Below are 20,129 nucleotides of genomic sequence, written 5' to 3' on the forward strand. Positions count from 1 at the left end.
AGTGTTCTATACGTTGGTTACATAGTGAAAACTTTTCCTATGTTGAGGATCTTTGTGTGGTAATCTCATAATAATCCTTTTCCTATATGAATTCTATTTTGTTGCTAGAATTTGGCCATCACTCTTTTCCTCTCTACAAGGTCAAAACAATTTTATATCCCGAGTGCAATTTCCTCTTGAATAAAACTTTCAAATTTCTTATATCCTTGTTGTGCAATATATTTAAATCAAATAATGACATTCAAATGCTTTTTCCAACATTAAATAGCCTCCATTGAAATCGCATAAAAAAAATTAAATAAATCAAATAAAATGCATATCATGCTACATTATTTAATGAGAGGTTATTAACAAGATTATCCATGCTTTTTCCTTCCCTCTTTCAACTAAAACATCATATATTTTTTTAATCAATACATTATTAATTGTTGAAATGTTAGTTTTGCTAGCACAAAATTAATACATCATATGGCTCACCGATTCAAATATGATATCTCACCCATTATATCAAATGAAAAACTCCAAAGCTTTATCAATATCACCATACAATCATCGTACACAAAGAGAATTGCATGTGTACAGATTACAAAAGGCTATGAAACACCTTACCCTCCTTTTGTGCTAATTACCTAAACAACTTTCTTCAACCCATGCATACATGAAAAATTAAAGCAAGCCTTAATTAGATAAATAGGAAACTATACTAAAGTGCACTTGATCCAATCAACTTGGTTAACCCAAAAGTGATTGCCATGGCCATCCAACCCCCAAACAAGACCCTCAAAGCAGACCTCAACACTGGAGCCTTACCCAACACAGCCCCTAACCAACCAAACACCACCAAAGCAAAAGTCACAGCAGCAACAATCACTCCAAGCCTCACCTTATATTCCCTTATAAATGATGCTGCAAGCAATGGCACCATTGCACCAACAGAAAAGGCCAAAGCTGAGGCTGCTGCTGCTTGCAAAGGGTTTGGCAAACTCTCTTTCTCTTCATTGGTGTCTTCCTCTGGATCTCTCACTCTTCTTTGGCCCCTTTCCTTCTCCCTCTTCCTTTGAGCAACCTCAATGTCTAGTTGTGAGTAAACAGACACAAACTCACCTATGGCCATGCTACATGCCCCTGCCACCAACCCTGCAAACCCTGATAGGATCATGGCCTTGATGTCATGCTTCACTGCTCCAACACCCATCATGATTGATGCTGTTGAGACCAACCCATCATTGGCTCCCAGAACAGCGGCGCGGAGCCATTGAGATCTTTTTGAGTAGTCAAAGGTGTCCTCATCAGATTCAATCTCTAGAGTTGTTGTTGCTTGTTGTTGTTGTTGCTCAAGGTCGTCATTGGTTGGAAGGACAAATTTGGCTTGGTTAAGGTTAAGGGATGCTTGATTTGATGACATGATGAGAAAGATTGAGCTAGTTAATCTAGAAAAAAAAAAAAAGATAACCAATTAATAGAGGATGATGAAGATGATGATGGGGAAGAAGAAGAAGAAGAAGAAGAAGAAGAAGAAGAAGAGGGTATGTGGAGAAAGTGTGGAGGACACACGCTACCAACAAGGGTATTTATGGATGAAATCGTCTATGTTGGAGGCAAAAGTGGGGCAACCCCACTAGTTAAAAGACAAAAGATATTATATTAACCAAATGCTATAGAAAACAATATGTATTGGGTTTTAAAGTATAATAAATTTTGTCTCACTTATTAAAGATTGCATTAACATTATAAAGGGGGGAATAATTGAAGAGGAAAGTTTACTCAAATTGTAAATATAGTAAAAGGGTGGGTGGGACTAATTATACTTTGAGATATTATATTTACTGTGACTGGGCTTGTAAGCTTTATGGTTTCGCAAATAATTGAGGCTTTCTGCTTATAAATTAAGAAGATCGCATAATCTGTGAACATGAGTTGTTTTGGTTGCACTTTACATGAGCAATCTACACCTTTTCTCACTATATTGGGGTATGTAATTTATCTAAGGAAACAATTAACTAACCAAAACAGAATAAAGCAATCCTTGAAGTCTCATAATTTGAAAGGAAATCTTGCAGAACTGGAGATGTGACGTCATTTTTCTGAACCAAAAGCATCTGAAAGTTGGAAAAAGAAAACAGATTAATAACTGTTTACAAAGTTGTTTGAGACCAGTGATACCCACTTAAACAAAATTAACAATCTTAACAACAGCAAATTCAGCAGACAAATTATAATCAAGTGGCAGAAAAAAATTATTTATTATTAATGTAATGTCACGTACTGCTTTTTGTTCATTAAAAAAAAAAAAAAAGATCTCCTCTTTTATAAAGTACCCTAACACGTATGTGAGGAGACTGTTGATAAGATAAAAAAGCAGCTTCACCAGCCAATAGTATATCATTGAATCCAAGACGCAAATGAATTAAAGATAAGGGAATGATTTATTTGATGAAAAAACAAAGTAAGGTTAAAAGGGAACCAAGGAAATTGAAGATTTTGGATGTGTCTAAGTATAATAAGAATAAAGATTACCATACATCATCTACTTTATCGATCCCTAAAGAAGTGATCCAAAATGGGTATATATTTCAGGCAGTTATACCTCATGGCTCATGACATGAATCATAAATATGGCGTGACTCATACTAGGACAAAGATGTTGTTAGTTCCCATATGCAACGGTTTCCTTTCCATGCCAAAAATAAGGGGCAAAAGTATATTATTTTGAGGCATATTTCCTGTTCCTTCAGTTGCAAAGCACAGAGGATTTCATGTTGCATTTTGAAAAATTGGAAATTCATGTGACTCTGAGTTTTAAGTTAAAGGTAATGATGTATGCGTTTGTTCCTCATGGGATACGTGAGTCGGTTGATAACTCTAAACCATAAGCATATAAATTTGGGAGAAGTGTGAATTTTGTGGAGCTCTATATCATCCATGTGGCCGGTTTCACCATTTCTACCAGAATTCATACAATTCATTAACAAATGTTTCTCATACCAAGCATGCATGATTTCATAAATTTTAAGAAACTAAACGATTTAGAGTTTGGAAATTACGATATTACATGTGTTCAAATATAACTGCATTACCTGAAGTGAAACAACCACTAATAAAGAAATAAAGTAATTATATATGAGATAAGATATTCCACCCTAGCCTACTACTGATCATTTAATATTTTATAGTGACTACATACAATGTAGAAAGAGAAGACAATACTGTGACACCAAACCACTACACATACGTATCAATAAACTTTTTCAGACAATGCTTTTGACTTCTACTAATTCTGCAATTGCGCAATTTCTATTTTTTCTTTCGGAATTAATATCAAACTGCAAATTCAGTCACTACATTGTTATTTTTGGGAGCCACCGTTACGACGTTTTGGATCCACAACAACTGCATTTGTCCTTATTATTTGCGTTATTGCGTAGAATTCCGGATATCAAACAGCGGTATATAATTCGACACGTAAATTTTCATATCAAATCCAAGTAAAAACTATACTAACCCTGCATTAATTGCGTGAGTGGGATCTTGAATTTATAGAAGTTATGCAGTTTTAGAACAGTGAATTTACTTATTAATGTTTCGTTGAAATTGAAAATGACAAGAAAATTAAATATAAACAATATAACTATAATTAATATCTATTATGTTTACAATAAATAGTATTCATATTTTTAACAGATAAAAGTACGGTATTTTTTCTCTGGTACGGTACGTAATTAATATATATCAACCATTACTAGCTAGCTTTTAAGATTCTCCTCGTCAAGACACTGGGTTTTATGCAATTAGCATGTAACTCTTCTTTAAATTTGAATTATTGAAAAAAAAATGAGTCTGTAAAAAGGAAAATAAAGTTGAACTTTCTCCAAAATAGTGGCGAGAACATGAGTGAAAGTGACATAAATAGCAAGATTGGACATGGTGACAGTGTTCTCCAATCCTTCACGTAGAGCCCATAAATATAACCCTAGCCTAAACTAAACTTACCGTATTCAAATTAAAAGGAAAAAAAAATACAAAACTCAAAGCTATACTAATACATGTAACATGGAGGAGAACACACACACATATATACACTTTAAGCAGAGTGTCCCCTTCTCCTTTATTTTCTATATCCCCTTTGTATATTTGATGAACACAAGGAAGCCATAACAAAAGAATAAGAAAAGATCGTAGTCACCCAAAAAATAAAAAACTATCCATAATGTATTTCGGTTGAAGATATCCTCTTTTCTTCTCAATTATATAACCATGTAATGGAAGAGAAAGGAATACAAAATACAAGTATATTGCCAACACTACTCCTAAAATGCTAGGCTGCCATAAAGCCCTATGAAACTCTAACAAAACTAAAGGGGGAATAAAAGAAATAATATCTTATTTTCATTGATGCTGTTTATTAACTATATGCCTAGGTCATGTTTTCTGTATCACAGCTCTATGATATGTAACTTTAGTTCAAATCAATGCATGTGACTGATTTCAATCATCTCGATTGAGACCAGGGTGTATAGTTTTTCTTCCAAATAAATAAAGTTTCTTAATTTCTTGGACTATGGATCCCTCCCTTGCCGCACATCCTTGATCCCACTTTGATAGTGTTAGAGTGAGTATATTTGAAACACTAAGAAGGAACCTTTGCATATATAAAGTGTAACCATAAAACTGTAAAACTAAGAAGAGCAAAGAAAGGAAGGAAGCGAAGGCTTCCACTGGAATATTTGAGCAACATCCTTGATTAGTAAAACACCTAAAAGGAAACCAAAATAACAGAAGGAGAAAGGTAGCCAAATTAGGATATCAAAACACTACGAAGATAAAAGTAACACCAAGGCGAAAGCTAGCCCTTGCCAGCAATATATATAGCAAATTAAATTTGAATTTTGAAGATATTCTATTAGAAACAGAGAATTGAAGCACTGAAAATAATTATTAGCCATTTATTTCAACTGTTGTACCAATATCATATCTGTACTTAAATTTTAGATTTACCTAATAATTTTCTTATGCATTATAGAATATTTCTTAATTCATGGCACACGCGCGCGCAGAGAGAGAACTAAGAATTAGCTAGGTAGAAAGGGGTATAATTTTCTAAAATGAAGAGATATCATGATTAAGAAAGAAAAAAAGTTAGGTTTCGATTCATTCTGCTAATAAAATTAAAATTTTAAAACAAACTAATAATATTTGTCGATAAAAAAATAATTTTTGAAATGAAAAGAACTAATTAATTTAAGAGTATAAGTGACAGAAAATAGAGATTTAATATAAAAAGAAGAAGAAGAAAAAGTAAGAGTGCATTTGGATGATGTAACAGGAATAACAACTAACAATTATAATTTTTATTCTTACAAAATTATACATAGATTATATGTCTGGGTTCCACAAAGAATGATATTTAGAATCATAACATCTAAATTTTGAGACTAAAATCAACTATAATTTTCTAATTAAAAATTTATTTACGTTTTATGAAGACACTTACTTACAAGAGAAGAAAACAAAAAAGTAAAACAAATTAAAATCAACTTATGCACTTTAAATTTTATATATAAAAGTTTTCTAATATACGATTTTTTACTTTTTATTTTCTTCTTCTATATATAATTGTGAAGAAGTTTATTTAAATAAGACTTCAATTTAGCAATTATCAAAGTTTACATATAAAAATACAATTAATAGTTATTTTAAATTAAAAGTTTAATTAGGAGTGGCTGTGGATCAAATTGGGTGGAGATCAAAATAAAATTGATCCACCAACCATAATAGTATTAATAACAAGATAATTTCATGTTGGCACAATAGGATGTTGGTAACTTAAAATAATGATGATAATAAAGAAAATAACAAAATTGATGGTGATAATGATAATATGTAAAACAATAATAGAAGTGATGGTGATAGGTACAGTACATCTAAAATTAAAAATGACAACGATGATGAGACAATAATTTTATAATTAATTATCCAAATTCATATATTATTTAAAAGAACTTACATTGTAGAAATTATTGGCATAGGTGCAGTCAAACTTTTATTTTATTAATATAAAAATGTTTAATTGGACGGTAATCTAAAAAAATTATAAAATTAAATATTTCTTTCTGTTTATATTAAAAAATATTGTTTTTAATAATCGTGCAAGTCCAATTTCTAGTCATACTTTGAGAATTTGAATTCCTGGTTATTTTAATTGCCCATATGCAACATAACCTAATTTAACTTGATAGTTTATACATATAGGAGATCGATCGATGAAGATTGAAAAAAAGTGAAAGACTCAAGAGAAGCTTAGTGGATCGCTGAAGAGGAAAGCATTAAGTGCTGTGAGAAAAGCAAGAATGGAAAATAGATAATTTAAATAATGGGAGGGAGTGTGCATCCCACACGAACACCACCAACGTGCAATATCTCCTTCAATAAGAATTTTCAATGTTTTTGCATTCCACCAACTTGCTTCATGGATGATGTCATGAGGGAGAGAATTCAATGAGATCCACATACTTTTGTCTCATTATTAAAGCACATCAATATAAAGTAAGTCCCCAGTAATAAAAGTGGTTCTAATAGTATAATGACATCCATAAACATGTAGCGTGGTAAACTCGAATTCCTGTCCAATATCACATACTAAAATACTATAGTAGCATGCATATAGATGCATATAGTAATAAGTTTGAGTTAGATCGTTGATGAGCTCTTATACAATGTCAGGTTTGAGCAAGCAAAAATGCCCTATAGTAACAGGCGTGATCTTAATTTATATAGAACATACACTTACTAAAATAACGTTAACCTAATATATATGGAAGATTATCATGCATTAAAAGGAAACATAAATAATAAAAATATCATAATAGTATTTTTTTTTTAATGTATCCGTAAGTCTAATAATCTTGATGATTATTCAGTAAATATTTATATAGCACTAATCAATTAAAATATCTTTACCTAGAGAAAGATCTAAACCTGAATAATGATCAACATGCAAAATATACTGAAAATAATTAATTAGTTGCTATGATTTCACTGTCATTTTGCACTAACAATTAACCAATGGATGAAGCAGATATACTCTAGAGCTCCTTGTTTTGCATGTATAGCAATTTGACAAGAGTTCCCTTCTATCTTATTCACATACGGGCATGTTTTAATATGGTCTTGAATGATAAGGATATTTATGAAGATTAGAAGCATGTGTGATTCTTTTAATGATAAAGGCAATCATTGGGTAAACTTAAATCTCAATCGAGATTTATAAGCCTCTGTCTGGACTATTTGTGAAGGGTCTAATATTGGTATAATCCCAGCATTTAGAGGAATTACTTACTAATTTTCTTACAGGGGTGATAAAAATAGGTTTTATAATTTACTTAGACTTATCATATTATTAAAATATGTTTGTGTGTGTTAATTTGATTAAATTTATAGAAATAGACCGTGATCCCTCTGATAAGTTTGTTTTTTTATTTCAATAATTTCACAGTAAAATTACTAGACGTTATTAGTATAAATCAAAGTCAAATATATTACCAATAATAAAATTAAATAAATATTAATATTATTACAACATAAAAGAAGAATTATGAAGGAGTTGTGTGTTTTCATGGATGGACAATAGAAGACTCATAGTAAACTATATGCTAAAATATATGTTTTCGCTTTCTCAAAATATCTAAAAACTCAATTTTAGTCTTTATATAAATTTAATACGTTTTTAGTATTTATATTTATTAATTAAAAGTGAAGCGTTTCAGTCTATTTTCATAGACTAAAAACAGGTATTTTCTTATAAAAAATCTAGACAATAAAAATATGTTAAATTTTTTCGGGGATTCAAATGAGTTTTGAGATATTTTGATAAAAAAATATTTTACCTTAAAATATATTATTCTTTTACTTGTATGTAAATAGGATTTTCAATTGTGTCTATGGGCACGTGATATGAAAGCATTAAATATATTTTAAATTACTTTGTAAAGCATGCATCAAATAATTTGTGTGCTTTTTTTTGTGAGATGACATTTGCATTATTTATTCAATAAATACTTTTTAATAAAAATGAGTTTTTGCTCCATATATTAATGTGTCCATGAACACGCAATATAACAATTAATGTGCATTTATACTTACAAAAGAAATACGTTTATATTATTATCTTTTGGGGGAGACAAATCAAACAATTTGACTAGTAAAAAGACTTTAATCTTTATATATATATACACACACACACACGCTGCACTTCCTGTATCCTTCCCCTTGATTTTGAGCTTCTTTGTATTAGCTTGTAATTACAATTAGAAAATATTAAAAAAAATCCTAATCCACAGTTACTAATTCAGTTCGCTATATCTATATACACATTTTATCTTTCATCTAATTTTTATTATATTTTCTTTTCATCTGTTCCTTTTTCCTATAACATTATATGTGTCATTTTCTTTCTATCTTTCCTTCTTCGCTAAATACCACTTTTAATTCTTGATCTCTTTTTTTTCCAGTTTGATTCCTCATCTTTAAAAAATTTAATTATAGTCCTTTTTATTTTTAAAATGATTTAATTTAGTGCTTTTGTTAATATAAATTTAGCATTCTTAATAATTTTAAGGTATTAGTTAAAAAGGCCTAAAATGCAAAGGAAAAAAAATGAAATGGCTCTATACAATAATTAACACAGTGACAATTAAAAAAAATGTCACTATAATATTTTAAAAAAATTTTAAAAATGCAAGCACAGAGGAGGAATTAATTTGATCCTTCTGTCACCATTAATAATTTCAAGACATTGGTGGCTAAAAATAGTCATAAAACATAATCTGTTTCTAAAATATTCCATACTATAATTAACGCAGATGGTTAAAAAATTTCAATATAATATTTAAAATTTATAAAATATAAGCACGAAGGAATAAGAGCTAGAAAAGGAACAAGAGTAACAATATTCTTCTCATTTATTTTCTTACAACTCATTTCCATCACATTTTTTTCTCGATTTCTATCTATCTTTTTTATCACAACACATTTTATATCTATTATTTTCTTTTTTTACTTTTTTTTTCTCTATTTCTCATCTCCATGATTGTATCCACCCCAAAATAGGGTGGACGAGTAACATTACTCGGGAACTTCGAACCCTATGTCATGCTCCATATCCACTGCTGCAACGTACCCTTTTGCTTTGTCCATTATTTCCAACCCAAAAAATAAAACAATTTGATTCAACACACAACACACGCAAAAACACTCACTCATTGCATTGCCCTAATCGCTTCCTCTTCGTTATCAACTGTTGCTGAAGAGGAAATGGAGGGTCCTGCCACCATCTCATCGATCGACCAGCGTCACAGGCTAGATTGAGTGTTCAGCCACTAGCGTCATCCTGTTTGTTTCTCAAATTAACCTATTTTTCCATTCCCATTCAACGTCGGTTGTGAATCTAAGTGTTTTGACTTTGATCTTTTTTGTTCTGTGTTTTGTGTCCTTGTGATTGCTTTTAAACCTCAATATGTGTTAGTTATAGTATGGAGATATTTAAAGAAGAAAAAAAAAACAATTGTATTTTGTGATGGTTTTGATAATGTTAAATCTACATGCAGGGTCAAAATGAATTATATATATATATATATATATATATATATATATAAAGGATTAAAACGAATTTTAATTTTAAGCAACCAAATTGAAAAAAAATAAAATAAAATAAAGGGACTATTATTTAACATTTGTCCTTTCTTCCATTATTTATTTCTTTTCTTTCCATTTTAATCCACTCCGTTGAAGTTTATCATTAATTATTGTAATTCGCACGCATATTATACAAGAAAGCACAGGTCGAACAACACCCCAAAAAATTGGTTAACTAAGTTTTTAGTTTTAATTGTTTTGAAATTTAATTTTTAATTCCTAAATAAAAAATTGATTGGTCAAAATTGAAATATATATATATATATATATATATATTTCAAAAGTATATCTCAAGAACTATGAATCATAGTTTCAAAGATACATTTTCAAGATAGGTATATGTAATTTTAGAAATACATTTCTTAAAATAAAAAGAGTTATACTTCTTTAAGAAAAAGAGTATAATGAACAATTGAGAGGTAAAAAGAGGTATACTTAGAGAATATGAGGTGTACATAGCAAGAGCCTTGATTATTTCTTTTTGGGCTTTTGCAATAAGAAGTAAGGGAGTGTCTTGTTTGGGGCATCCAGCGTTTTTGCTTAAACACCCGACAGATTTTTAAAATGTCAAAATTATCCTTATTTTTTGTTATAAATACCAGATTTCCGTTAACCTCCTATTTATGAATATATGGTAAAATTGAGTAATTTTTCATCATTAGAGAAAAAGAGGTGCATAATTTAAAAATAAAACGGATTGTCAATCCGTATGGTTCATACGAATTGTTGATTCGTAGGTTTTTTTTTTAAAAAAATTGTAAATATATTTTTTAATTTTTTTTTGTAGTGTAATTTTTTTAATAATTTTAGAAATTTTATAAATATGAATTTTAAATTTTAATTTTTTTAAAAAAATTAATAAAAAATTCATACGAATTGATGATCCGTATAAGTCATACAGATTCCGTATGATTTTTTTAATTTTTTAAAAAATTAAAAAAAAATAACTCATACAAATTGTTGATCTGTATGAGTCATATGAATTATCAATCCATATGATTCATACGAATCGACAATTTGTATGAGTTAAAAAAAATCTCATACGAATCAATAATCAGTATAAATTTTTTTTTTTTTTTTTATAAATAAAACTCATACGGATCATCAATCCGCCGTATGAGTCATACGAATTATCGATCATTATTTAAGAAAAGGTGAAAGACATTTTAGACCTTTCACCTAATACTGGATGTCCAAAGCAATTGCCTATTAAGAATAGGAAAATGGACGACAAAAAAAAAATACAATAATCATCCTTTATTGGTCTTAATTTGTAACTGAATTAAGGTTATATTTGGTTTTCAATTTAAGGTGATGTAAACTCAATTTGGAGAGTAAATTTAATTCAAGACATGTTTGATTATTTTCAAAAGTACATCGTATATTAAAAATTTTCCTAAAAATTTAGTTTCATAAAAATAAGAATTAAGTTATTTTTGTGAATCCAATTTGTAAAATTAAGTTTAATCCAAACTAAAGTTAACAAATTTTAATCCAAACATCTACTTAATTTTTAATGGACCTTAACATTAGCTCTTCTTTTCGGTTCTTAGATTAAAACCTCTGGTGATTCTTCACTTGACTTGTCACTCTAAAAGTGACTTCTTTTATTTTCCTGTCTATTCCATTTTTTTTCTATTTATTGTTATTTTAATTCTCTTCTTCTCTTAAAGTGTGAAATAAATTTGAAAATTTTCAAAAGTTTGAAAAAATTTACAAGAATCTATTCACGCCCCTTGACTCTCATCCCTGGTCCAACAGTTACAAAATGACCCGCTCAAAGACGATATGAAAACTATAACTCCTAATTAGGATCATATCATAATCCATGATCATGCTGAATGAGAATGACTTGTGAGAACAATTTGTTAGTTATAGTCTGCGCGTATCTTGGGGGGGAGGATGATTATTTAGAGAATCATGATTTTTTCTACACCTTTTTGTTATATTCTTTCCATACACCTACTTTATGGTCATTGATGATGATACTTTAGCCTTAAAAAAACATCAAATGACACCCCTGACTTACGAATAAAGTTTAGGTTCGGTAAGGAGTCTTGGCAACCACCAAATCAAGGACCAAAGAGAAACACCTTGTCTGTCCAAAGCTCTAAGCAAATTCGGATAAAGAGAAAAGAAATAAGGATAAACACAGACAAGAGGATGAAGAATAAAATTGTACATACAACATCTTATATATTTGTGTAGATATTATATTCCACTCATGGAATTAAAGAAATAGAAGTAAAAAACTAGCAAAGTATTTACGGTCACAAGTGTTGTGCTCTCCAGTCCACGGCAAAATTCTCTTCACTTTCATCATCACTGGATGACTCTTCTTGTCTAGACTCCTTGGCTACAATCTCAGATGATTTACTACGCTTTGCAGCATTAGCAGCTTTTAGCTCCAATCTCCTCTTCTTCAACATTTCCACTTTCTCGCTAAGCATCCTATAGAAGGATAAAAAGATATCGAGGGAGTGGGGCATTTTAGTACACACAATGGAAAATAAAACACATGAAAACAGAACACAAAGTAGTATTAAAGATAGCAAAACGTACTTTTGCTCTACAACTTCCTCCTCTTCTATCATTTCGGCCGCATCAATCTGCTCATAATGACAAACACTTGATCATGAATCACGTTTACAGTGCATGTACATCTCAAGGGTTAGAAAGTAATACTTAAATATATAGAAGAAAGAAAATAATGATCATCACCTCTTCTTCTTCCAACCGGTCATCCACCTCCTGCAAGTCTTCTTGAATCAACTTCTCAAATTCCTTGTACTCGTCTCTAAGAGAGGATTTTAAAGAATACAATATCATTCTATGTTCCAATCTATTTAATATATAAATCTTCCACAAAAATGAAAAGAAAAGAAGCTTTCACGGAACAGAACCAGCTATATACAAGGGTATTGCACTAATATTCTCAACACCAAGCAATAAAATGGATTTACCCATTAGGCTTGACTCCTCTAGAGTGAGGGGTGCATCCATAAAGTACACTATTGGCGGGAGTATTCTGCACCATTGATCAAAGGTTGAATGTGATATTTGGCAGAAGACAAAATCCTCATCCATAAAGTGCACTATTGGGAGTCGCACACCTCGATCAAAGGTTGCATTATACCCTCAAAAGTGCATCCCTCACTTTAAAGAAGCCAAAACCCTCACCCATTATACCTTTACTCATTTGAATGAAAAGACTAACAAGAAAATAGTGACAGTCATTAAAGGATTGGGGAAATAACATGATTCAATGTGATTATACATGGATCAAACTATGCTGATAAAATCATCAGATATTATGAATTAGACTTGTTTTCAATCTCTTCAAGAGTTTTTCAAAAATCACTCTGGTTTACAAAATAAGATAATCACTCGTGGCACATAAATATTGCCCATATTTAATAAAAAGAGAACAGTGAAAATTTAATTAGCTTCTGTGTGCCATGATAATCAGAATATTTCAGTTGTCTTTACTTCCATGCAAAAACCAAATTCATGACAGTTAAATGCAGTAGTAACCAACAACATAAAGTGGGAACCTACTTGACATCTGGCTTAACAAGCTTTATGCCACGAGCACGCAAATCGGCTTCCTTATTGTCAAAAAATCCTTCAGGCAGAATCCCTTTTACTTGCTGGATCTCTGTATCAGTAGTCTTGACTGATGTCTGCCTACTATCCGTTGTGGCTTGGCTAACATTTGACTTTGCAACATTATTGTCATCAAATTGACCTTTATCCTTCTCCAAGTTTGACACCTGACTTTTAGCAGAAACCCCAGCTTTTCTACCTAAATCAGAGTCCACTAAATGTTCTGGAAGCAAAAATGTCAATGAAACAAAAGATAAGTTGATATTAGGTGTTGCAAACAATCAATATTATCATCAAACTGGATATACCCAGTACAAATAATGAAAGACGAGGATAATGTTACCACTTCCTAGACCTAAACAACCTTGTTTATCCACAGCTATAATAAATTCTGAAAGTTCCATGGTTTTTACTATTTATCAAAATAATTTTTTTTTGCAGAATACATTAGAAAACACCCAAAGTTGTTTAATCCATTTCCAAGAAGGATTCAACCAACTGTAGCCTATAACCATTTTGTAACACACCTAAAATCATCTCAAAGTCCAAGGACATGGATGTTATGTCTTACACTTGACAATTTTTTATAAATGAAGAAATTAAAGATGAAAAGAAGAAAATAACAAGGAAAGTGAAGGATAAGGAAGTAAAACAACGAATTCCATAAAGAAACAGAAGTAAAACAATGTAAAACCAAATGAAGGACCAATTTAAAACAAGCATCAGTCTTCTGTGGCCTACAAACATGTAACATGTCATTAGGTTTAATTCCATTAAGCACCTCACTCCAAGTAAAAGTTTAGATCTTAGAGAGAGCTTTGAACATACATAAGAGATTTTCAAGATAAAAAGTAAGTTTTATATATCGAGTTCAAAATTGAAAAAGGATTTGCATGAAAACACCATAAAAAGTAAGTTTTATATATCGAGTTCCATATTGAAAAAGGATTTGCATGAAAACACCCCAGATACAAGGGACCAAATCCGTGTGTCTGAATAAGACAAATGAAGACTGTGAATGAGGCTCCAAAAAAGAGACACCAGTAAAGAAATTTTCTATCATTCAAACAAGTTACAAAAGATGTGGGAATGCGCAAAAACAAGAAAGATATCTTACTCTAAAAATTATATGCATAATAGTTGTATAAGTATTAAATGGACAAGCTGCACATTATATATTGACATACAAAATATGTATATACGAACAAATATTACTATCAATGCCTGTGGTATGTAATTGCCTCTCCATATATCTAAATGTACAAGAGTATAAATAACTTCATTTTCTAAACCAAATTCTTACCAGATTTTGTTTTTCCTGAACCGCTGTCATCAAAAAATCCTGGTGGAAGCACCGATGATGATTGAGGTTTAGAAACTAGTTGTGAAGCTTCTGGCGGTTTGAATTGTGAGTCCAAAGAATGTTCTGGTTTAGCCTTGGAAAAGCTGGCATCAGCAACAGGCTTTGCATTGTTATGCTGAGTTAATCCAGCTGCATTCGCTTTCAGACTACTTATTGCCTGCCCAAAATAATCATAGCTATTAAGGTAAGCTCATTTTGGAGTATGGTTGGGGGTAAGGGAGGTTGTGAAATACAAAGGGAAACAAACCTTAACAAGACTCCAAGAATTATAAAAATAACACCATCTAAATATTTAAACATGAGCTAAGAAAATTTTGACTAAAAAAAATACCATTGAGAGATGTTTAAATATTTAAACACATAGACATAGTTATCAATCCCCAGATAGCAGCACACATAGCAGCCAGCTCAAAGAACACTATAGAAAGATATCAGGAACAGGTTGACTGCTATTTTAAATAATTATAATACAAATTAAATAATGAATACTTGAAAACAATAAAAGACAAAATGAAAGGAATTTATGATAAATCATAAGACAATTTACCCACAATCTCAGATCAATAACAACATAGTAATGGAGTTAAAAAAGTGAAAGATTATGTAGAAAAAGAACATAACACTTTAGATAAATATTGGTGGAACATATACTGGGAAGTTTGTAGAAAGATTGGAATAAAGATCAAAACAGAAGTAACTTTTCAAGAAAAAAAATCCCATAACAGAGGTCAAATCAGAGGTAACTTTTTGTGTGAATGATCAAGGAAGAAGAGTTTCAAATCTTATCAAGTTTCTAAAGCATCACAATTACACCCAAAAAAGCCCCAGAGGCCTAAACAATATTATTTTAGGGGTAAAATGGGTTTTTTAAATTTAAAGCCTATATGATGGTTACACCACTATAGCAAGCAAAAAGCTTCTTTTGGCCACTGTTGAAAACTGCTCTGATATATGAATCCAATAGAAGCTCAGGGCTGCTCTGCTCCGCTACTCCAATATAGCATGCTATTGACTACTATGCACATATGCATAACAAGTACAAGATTGTAAATATCATCACCTCACGATGCTTACGAGAAACTTGGTGTGCATCCCATAAAGACTCAGACTTTAGAACAACATCACAAACCCGGCAAACAGGTTGATCAAATTCATTATACCTGTATGTATATGCACATAAAGGCAGAAACAGTCAAAATAATAACAGATACAATTTTATCCAAATAAGAAGGGAATAATTTTATGTTAAACACAAATAAATCATCTTGATAAAGTTCAATTTTATGATGAGCCGGAAAGAGGCATGTCTTAACAATTATATGAGTAGCTATAATTAGATGCAAAACATAATAGGAGTAAATGTGGATATTTGTACACATTGTTGCAAATTCAAATATAGATGCCACGTACATTAACAGAAAATTAAACAAGTTAATAAAAGGGCATAACTCAATTCAAAAGCAGAAGGCATTTAAGAACTAAAGTATCATTCTTATGTGAAGAATAACAAATAAAGCTACGAAGAGTGAATTAATAACTGATGGAGTATAACATATACCAAATTAAAAATTCCACAGACAAATTAGTGAAAGGCCAAGTATAATGATGTTTGTGAAATGAAAAAGTACATGATGTGCGCTAAGTACCAACCTTACAAGGGGAGATTCTATGCGCTTTTCCTTCTTCTGGGCATTCAATTTAGCACGAAACAATGCTTTTTTCTTGGCTTGTGCATCCATGTTCCTGTTGCTTGGAAGAGAAGTGTGGTGTATAGGAAACCAATTGACAAAAGAAACAAACATTGTGAAGAAACCTCAACAACCAAAACCTAGTTGAATAAATAATCTTCCATTACCTCAGAAAAAAAAAAAAAAAGAGGTTTGCAATTGCAAGTAATTTTGTGCCACACTGTTTTTTTTTTTTTTTTGATGAAAGGTTCAAAACCAATTCTGAACCAACCAGTAACCATTTTAAAACTAGTTTAACAAGTGAAAACCGGCTCAGAATTGGTTCTAACTGCTTAAAACCAATTCAGAGCTAGATCAGAGACAGTTTTAAACTAGTTTATCAGTTCTGAACTGGTTTATTATAGTTTTACTGATTCCAGCAAAAATAATTCTTTAAAACAAAATTCCTTGCAGATTCCAGTTGCACTGGATGCTTTCCCAAAAAATTCAAATTTATCTTCAAAATCAAAACCAGTGCAGCAACTCATGTAATTAGTGTAATGGGGAAAAAAATCTGAATATTAAATAGTAAATACTAACCTAAGCATTTATGTCACCAGAAACAACAAGACTAAAACTAATTGAGAAGGAAAGGGCAGCATCCCATTACATTGATAACACTGCAATTAAGCATCCCAAAAGTAACTCCCTCAAACCACAAATATGATTAGGTTCAGAATGCAATTAAAACACAACCATGGAATTTATAAATCACATCCTAACCATAAAACAAGCAACAAATTGCACATAAGTTCAGGGTGGTATCCATCAAAACACGAGACTTGAAAGAGACCCAATCTCTAGTCTCAATCTCAACCCTACAAATTTTAAATCACTTGGCAATACTACAAAGAAACTGCACATAGATGTTTCCACACACACAAAAACACAGTTGATGCTATGCTCACACATGGTTATGGGTATTATGCAGTCAAGCCCAGTGATTCACACCAAGCACAGAAACCACTATATATTAAGGATATGAAACTAGAGCTGATTGCACTTCTGCTATGCCAACTTTGATACCCACTGCATATAACGCAATCATATCAGACTTAAACATCAAATAGCATAAAAGAAAAATACGACTTAGCATTTTGCAAACAAGGTAGGAACAAAAATCCAACGAAACCCTAATCCAATCACTGTACAATAGGGATAGGCATGAACCACAGATGAAAAATCAAATTACGAAAACCGAAAAAAAGCGAATTTTCTAACTCAGATTTGTTTAAACCTTTTCCCCTTCAACCTCCTCAAAACAGTGCAGAAACAACAGAGAAACGAGTGGGTTTTGGGAATGAAGTGTGCAGAGATGTTCGATACTGCAAAGATTGAAATCGATACGATTATTCATATGCAGAGATGAAGAAATTGGGGCTAATGCCACCCATCGAATTTATACTACGAGTTCTCATTCATGTAAAAATTGGTCTTGGTTGCGTTGAGGGTTGTGACTTGTGTCGTTTTGGGTTAGGAAAATTGTTTTGGAAATAAATTTTGGTCTGCTCTTGGTAATTTTGGGGGAATTTTGAAACTCGTGTTTTTTTAAAAAAAAAAAGTAAAAATAGAAACTACTTTATAACATAAGTAAATGTGGTTTTAACATCTGTAAAAAAAATGTGGCATTAATCAGATTTGATGTTCGAATTATGGAACTGTTTAAATTATACTATATGGATTATTATTATTATTATTATTATTATTATTATTATTATTATTATTATTATTATTATTATTATTATTATTATTATTATTATTATTATTATTATTATTATAGGAGGACAATAAATGTTGAAATTCAAAGTTTGGATACGATGGAATTATATTTTTTTTTATAAAAATATGCTTTTATTTCTTAAAATATTTTAAAATTTAATTTTAATATCTATAAAACATTATTAATTTATTATCATATCCTATGCTTATCATATTTTTATATCAACTAATATTTAAGTTCATAATTTGATATATCTCATTAGAATGTTCTTTTTAATTTTTAACATAAGATGTGTTTCTCTTTTCTTTTTCCACATTCACTGTTTTGTTGTCCTCTCCCGAGTCTACCTATATATCCTTCGTTGACCTCTTCTTCCTTCCCTCCCTCTCATCTCTGTTGCAAATTATTTTTTATAAAACGTTATTGGTTTATTGGTTCATTGTGCTATGTTTGTGTGTGCATTTGAACACAGTTTCATGGAAGGAGTGTCACACACAATCAAGTGACAAATAAAGGAGTTAAGAAAGTGTCACACATGATGAGTAAGGTTTGACGACAAATGGAGCCCTTATTATTGGTTCGTACTTGATGTTGTTAGTTCATAGATTCTTTTGTGATTTGTTTTTGTTGATCTTGTTGTGTGATGATGATTTAGTGTTTTTGTAGTGATTGCATGTCCTTATTATTGAAGGAGTGTTGTGTATATGGATAAATATCAGATTTTTACTAATAAATTATTAAACAAATCACATAAGTAAATTTTATATTATACTTTGACTTAAAACTTCAAAATTTAGATGTATAAATTTTTTATCACTTATGTGATGCCCAATTTTCTTATTTTTATTTGATGTGTCACTTGATTTCACACTTATATAATACTATTTATAATTTAAAAATATACGGCTTTGGACTAACTAATTTGGAAGCAAACTTAATATATAATATAAAGTCAAATAACATAATCCAATTTAAACAGTTTTATGTACAAGTGTGTATATGACTTTCATTAGTACAATATTTAAACTGTAACTTACCCCAATCGGCTTCCAGCGTCACCAGTTAGCTTAGAGAGTGTAAATATCATCATTAAATTAAATCTTCATCTGCAGGAGTTAGGATAGGTGTGAAATGTGGCCATTAGTAGGCAAGGTCATGAATAGTCTTCACAAATTGACCTTGAAGAACTGCCTTCTTTGTATGTCCGTCCGGACAAATTGACCTTAAAGGTCGAGTTTGAAGTATCATTCTTCCACACATTGACGTGTCCCCATTGAATTAGTAATGCTCAGAATTGAAAAATTCAGTTTTCTCTTTATAAACCTAGCAAGTCATATGAAGCACAAAATTGATTTTAGATAATTAATGAAGAAGCATTGATGTCTAATACATTTTTTAGATATATATTTTTATTAGTTTAAGTTTTTTTAAGACTTACAAAACAATATAAGTGTCACTTCTTAATTAATGTGTTGTTAGAGATTTCACATTTTTATTTATAAAATAATGTAAAATAATTTTTCATTCTTATTCAATCATAAATTATTATTTAAATTATTTTAAAAGTCATAAATTATTATTTAAATTATTTTAAAAATTTACAAATTTATCATAGAAATGAATTTTAATTAAATAATTGTGTAAAACTTTTTACTTTATATTTTTTTTTACTTTATTAATACATAATTCTTTTTCTCATAAAATAGTGTATGTAAATGAATATCAGTCCTTATTTTTGAATTAGTCCTGGGGTTAATCAGATTACTATAAATTCAAACCTAAATTCTAAAATGATTTGAAAACTTATCTTTGTAGCCATTGTTAGGTTTAGATCACCCCTTATCAGTCAACAGATATTTAGTCTAGAGAACTTTATACTTGCATTGAGATGTCAATTTTCAGCTTAAAGAGACATGTTGGAAATTTTACTATATTAGACTCGTAATATAATTAAAATAATATATATGATATAAGAGAATAATTCTTACATCATGAATTAGTTAGTTTGAGGGTGAATTAGATA

The 20,129-nt window shown here is 30.4% G+C and overlaps 2 protein-coding genes across 4 annotated transcripts; both read right to left on the minus strand.

Annotated features, from left to right (window-relative positions):
* Nucleotides 1-473: 473 nt before the first annotated feature.
* Nucleotides 474-1,538, minus strand: LOC114389207 (vacuolar iron transporter homolog 2-like). The gene has a single exon (XM_028349838.1). It carries the CDS (start codon nucleotides 1,403-1,405, stop codon nucleotides 704-706), a length of 702 nt encoding a protein of 233 aa, XP_028205639.1. The 5' UTR covers nucleotides 1,406-1,538; the 3' UTR covers nucleotides 474-703.
* Nucleotides 1,539-11,789: 10,251 nt separating this feature from the next.
* LOC114391150 (zinc finger protein 830-like) lies at nucleotides 11,790-17,851 on the minus strand. 3 transcript variants are annotated; one of them, XM_028352152.1, is made up of 9 exons: nucleotides 17,624-17,851; nucleotides 16,927-17,006; nucleotides 16,310-16,402; nucleotides 15,720-15,819; nucleotides 14,600-14,816; nucleotides 13,249-13,519; nucleotides 12,412-12,487; nucleotides 12,253-12,299; nucleotides 11,790-12,141 (listed from the first exon to the last, which is right to left on the minus strand). In XM_028352152.1, exons 2-9 carry the CDS (start codon nucleotides 16,932-16,934, stop codon nucleotides 11,961-11,963), a joined length of 993 nt encoding a protein of 330 aa, XP_028207953.1. In that variant the 5' UTR covers nucleotides 16,935-17,006; nucleotides 17,624-17,851; the 3' UTR covers nucleotides 11,790-11,960. The 3 variants fall into 3 exon arrangements, with proteins under 3 accessions (XP_028207953.1, XP_028207954.1, XP_028207955.1); XM_028352153.1 differs by lacking the exon at nucleotides 16,927-17,006 and adding an exon at nucleotides 17,370-17,415 and having other exon boundaries at nucleotides 16,310-16,422; nucleotides 17,624-17,850; XM_028352154.1 differs by lacking the exon at nucleotides 16,927-17,006 and having other exon boundaries at nucleotides 17,624-17,850.
* Between the last annotated feature and the right edge of the window lie 2,278 nt (nucleotides 17,852-20,129).

This window comes from Glycine soja, chromosome 16 (assembly GCF_004193775.1).
Source record: "Glycine soja cultivar W05 chromosome 16, ASM419377v2, whole genome shotgun sequence".
Classification (NCBI taxonomy): Eukaryota; Viridiplantae; Streptophyta; class Magnoliopsida; order Fabales; family Fabaceae; genus Glycine; species Glycine soja.